At 43.2% G+C, this 3,973-nt stretch overlaps 1 protein-coding gene across 1 annotated transcript; it reads left to right on the top strand.

The window, feature by feature from the left end:
• Positions 1 to 287: 287 nt before the first annotated feature.
• LOC138879440 (uncharacterized) lies at positions 288 to 1,418 on the top strand. Its single transcript, XM_070159049.1, has 2 exons — positions 288 to 540; positions 1,150 to 1,418. The coding sequence occupies exons 1-2, from the start codon at positions 288 to 290 to the stop codon at positions 1,416 to 1,418; spliced, it is 522 nt and encodes a 173-aa protein (XP_070015150.1).
• The last annotated feature ends 2,555 nt before the right edge of the window (positions 1,419 to 3,973 follow it).

Genomic DNA, 3,973 nt, shown 5'->3' with positions numbered 1-3,973 from the left:
CTTGGTCACCTTTCGGATTTTGGTGGCCGACACTCAGATTGATTATTTACTCTGTAGGAAGTCCGGTAGAAGTCTTTGCATGAATTTCAAGGTTATCTCAAGTGAGAACCTCTCTACCCTTCATAGGCTCCTGATCATGGACCTTAAGATCACGAGGAAGAGGAGGAAGAGGGTGATGTATAGCCAACATAGGATCAAGTGGAGAGCCTTGATGGAGCTAGAGCGTAGGAGTTGGGGTCAAGCTACTGACTTTGGGGGCTTGTAGGAGTAGTGGGGATGCAAGCGCTATGTGGACCACGACTGCACAGTGCAATAGAGAAGTCGCGAAAGAGGTATTAGGGGTCTCAAAGGATTACTCTGGTGGTCACAAGAGAGACTGGTGGTATAATGAAGAGGTTCAAGGAAAAGATAAAACCAAGAAAGCAGCATATCTAAATCTAGTGGAAAGTGTAGACGAGGAGGAGAGGATAGCGAATAGGAAGCAATATAAGTTGGCTAAGAAAGAGGGAAAGCTAGCAGTTATGGTGGCCAAGACTACAGGTTTTATTTTGTATGAGGAACTCGAGGGTCGAGGTAGGGATACGAGGCTGTTCAGGCTAGCCAAGGTGTAAGAATGGAAGGCTCGTGACTTGGACCAAGCAAAGTCATCAAAGACGAAGAAGGTAGAGTTTTGCTGGATGAGGGGCTTATCCGTTGGAGATAGCAGACCTACTTCCATAGTCTCTTGAACAAGGAAGGGGACATGAACATTGTACTGAGTGATTTAGAACTCTCTGGGAGTCGTTGTGACTTTGGGTATTATAGGAGGATTAGAGTTGATGAAGTGGAAGAACTATGCGTAAGATGAGCAGGGGCAAGAGATTGGGCCGGATGAAATCCCGATGGGGTTTTGGAAGAGTGCGGGCAAGGGAGGCTTGGAGTGCCTCACTAGGTTATATAGTATCATTTTTAGAATGAAGAAGATGCTCAAAGAGCGAAGGTGGAGCATGATGGTTCCTGTATACAAGAACAAGGGTGATATCCAAAATTGCAACAACTATCGGGGTATCAAGATGCTTAGCCATACTCTGAAAGTCTAGGAGAGAGTGGTAGAGCTAAGGGTGAGGAGGAGTGTGTCTATTTTTGATAACTAGTTTGGGTTTATGTCAGGGCATTCGACTACAAAAGCCATCCACCTTGTTAGGAGATTGATGGAGCAGTATAGGGAGAGGAAGAAGGACTTGCATATGGTGTTCATCAACTTAGAAAAGGTGTACGATAAAGTTTTGAGTGAGGTTTTCTGGAGATGTTTGGAGGCTAGAGGTGTACTGTTTGCCTACGTTAGGGTGATTAAGGACATGTATGATGGAGCAAAGACCTGTCTGAGGATAGTGGGTGGGGACTCGGGCTATTTTCCGGTTATGATGGGGCTGCATTAGGGGTTGGCACTCAGCCCCTTTTTTGTTTGTCGTGGCGATGAATGTACTGACGCGCCACATCCAAGGGGAGGTGCTGTGGTTCATGCTATTTGGTGATGATATTATATTGATTGATGAGACGCAAGGCGGTGTGAACGCATAATTAGAGTTATGGAGCCAGACCCTAGAGTCTAAAGGTTTCAAGTTGAGCAGGACCAAGATAGAATACTTGGAGTGTAAGTTCAGTGGTGAGACTCAAAGAGGGAAAGAGGGGGTGAGGCTGGACTCGCAGGTCATCCCTAGGAGAGGAAGTTTTAAGTACTTCGGTCTATTATTCAGGGAGATGGGGAGATCGATAAAGATATCACACATCATATTGGGGTGGGATATATGATATTTAGATTCGCTTCTCATGTTTTGTGTGACAAGAATGTGCTACCAAAACTTAAAGGTAAGTTCTATAGAGTGGTGGTTAGACCGTCAATGTTATATGGGGCTGAGTGTTGGCCAGTCAAGATCACTCATGTACAGAAGATGAAGGTAGTAGAGATGATAATGTTGAGATGGATGTGCGAGCACACTAGGTTAGATAGGATTAGAAATGAGGTTATTCGCGATAAGATGGGTGTGGCCCCTACTGAAGACAAGATGCAGGAAGCACGGCTTAGGTGGTTTGGTCATATAAGGAGGAGGATCATAGACGCCCCGGTGTGAAGGTGTGAGAGGTTGACGTTGGAGCGCCTATAGAGAGGTAGAGGTAGGCAAAAGAAGAGGTTGGGAGAGGTTATTAGGCAAGACATGGCGCAACTTCAGCTAGCCGAAGACATGACCCTTGATAAGAAGGTATGTAGGTCGAGGATTAGGGTAGTAGAGTAGGTAGTGTAGAGTAGGGGCGTATGCACCTTGGTCGAAGCAGTATCATTTAACACCGCTTCGTTGGAAATTTTTAATAAATATATGTATCTAATAAATATGTAAATACAAGATATGATACAAAACGCGTAAAAGGACAACACTAGAGACAACTTGCTCTTCAACTTGCCTGGTTAAGTGCATTAGACTTTTTTTATAGAGGTCGTGAGCTTGAATCTCTAGCAGCTTGAACAGTTATAAAATTTTGAGAGCCATCCAAATAAATAACTATAATCTGAAACCTGGTTAGTTTTTGTATATAGTTAAAATCGTGCCTGCCCGACTTTACTGTTTGATCGAGATCAGAGAGGTGAATCGAGAGTCAGCCTCGTAGTGGAGTAGATCAAAGTGACGAAGACAATGTACCGAGTTCGAGAATAGAAGTTCCTGCTGAGATTGAGGCCGACAGCAATTGAGACCAAACGGAGAAGACTCTGAGAAAAGCACAATAATAGTAAAGCGAGATATCCGTGTCTGGTCGAAGATCATGGCGGGAATCTCGGTACTAATCAAATCAAAGGCAATTGTTTAGGATAATCATAGGATTAACTTCCATAATTAGAATTGTACCATATATAGGATTCCTCTACTATATAAAGAGGGTCCTAATCATTTTATAGGCACTTTCACATTCACGCATATCAAAGCAATACAAGAATTTCTGGCTTATATTCTTGTTCATCAAATTGCTATACTTTTATCTGTTCGAGGGTATTCAACTCGAGGGCCGAATTCCATTCAAACACTGGTTTGCTTAATTTTGTTGTTATTTTCTGCTACTAATTTTCGTATTCATCAATTGATATTAGGTGAAATCATGTGTCCTTAAAACCACGTTATAAGTTTAATTGTTATCCAATTTTTAGGGTAAACAGTTTGAAGCCCATCGTAGGGCTAAGGATAATGGTGATTGCCTGGTATTAATTCCCATAGCACACAATGATTTACTCTTGTTCTCGTAAGTGTCTTTGATTTCATGAATCGACATGTCAAACTCTCAAGTAGCACCCTCTCACACAGACAACGACCTTGGCCTCTATGACAAAAATGAAAACATAGTCGCCCCGGGAAACGGAGTACCTCCAGTCAACCCCGATGGGCCACCGACTATTGACCCAGTCGATGTCAGCTCTCATATTATCATTAATGGAATATGGGCATCGACCATGAAAACAGCGTCCGCAGAGATGCCTTAGGAGCTGATCAGAAGGCACAATGTGGAGAAGAAGGCAAAATTAGCATTTGAACGATATTCTAAATGTTACAAACTCAAAAAGTTGTGACAGCGCAACTACAAAATCAGAATCGAGCACCAAGCAAAATAGAACCTGAAACATCACAAGAAGTTGTTCATAGAATCGAACCTGTACCGGAGAAATCAAACTCCAATGAATCGGTGACTTACCCCGCCATCAGGAAAATGCTCGAGGAGCTCACTAAGCGGATAGAATCAGGTAAAAAGAAAATCTAAGCTAATGATAAAAAGGTAGAGATGTACAACTCACGGGCTGAACAAATACCGGGGGCACCCCCGATTCTAAAGGGTTTGGATTCGAAGAAGTTCGTGCAGAAGCCTTTCCCTCAAAGTGTGGCTCTGAAGCCCATTCCTAAGAAATTTTGTATGCCAGAAATCCCCAAACACAATGGGACCACCGATCCTAATG

Source organism: Nicotiana sylvestris, chromosome 10 (genome assembly GCF_000393655.2).
Source record: "Nicotiana sylvestris chromosome 10, ASM39365v2, whole genome shotgun sequence".
NCBI lineage: Eukaryota > Viridiplantae > Streptophyta > Magnoliopsida > Solanales > Solanaceae > Nicotiana > Nicotiana sylvestris.
The sequence above is the reverse complement of the archived record's forward strand: the minus strand, read 5'-3'. Positions and strand labels throughout refer to the sequence as shown.

Coding starts and splice junctions, on each gene's coding strand:
- LOC138879440 (XM_070159049.1), top strand. CDS start 288: ATGTGGACCACGACTGCACAGTGCAATAGAGAAGTCGCGAAAGAGGTA. Junction 541..1,149: donor TATGGTGGCCAAGACTACAG/GTTTTATTTTGT, acceptor GGTTTATGTCAG/GGCATTCGACTACAAAAGCC.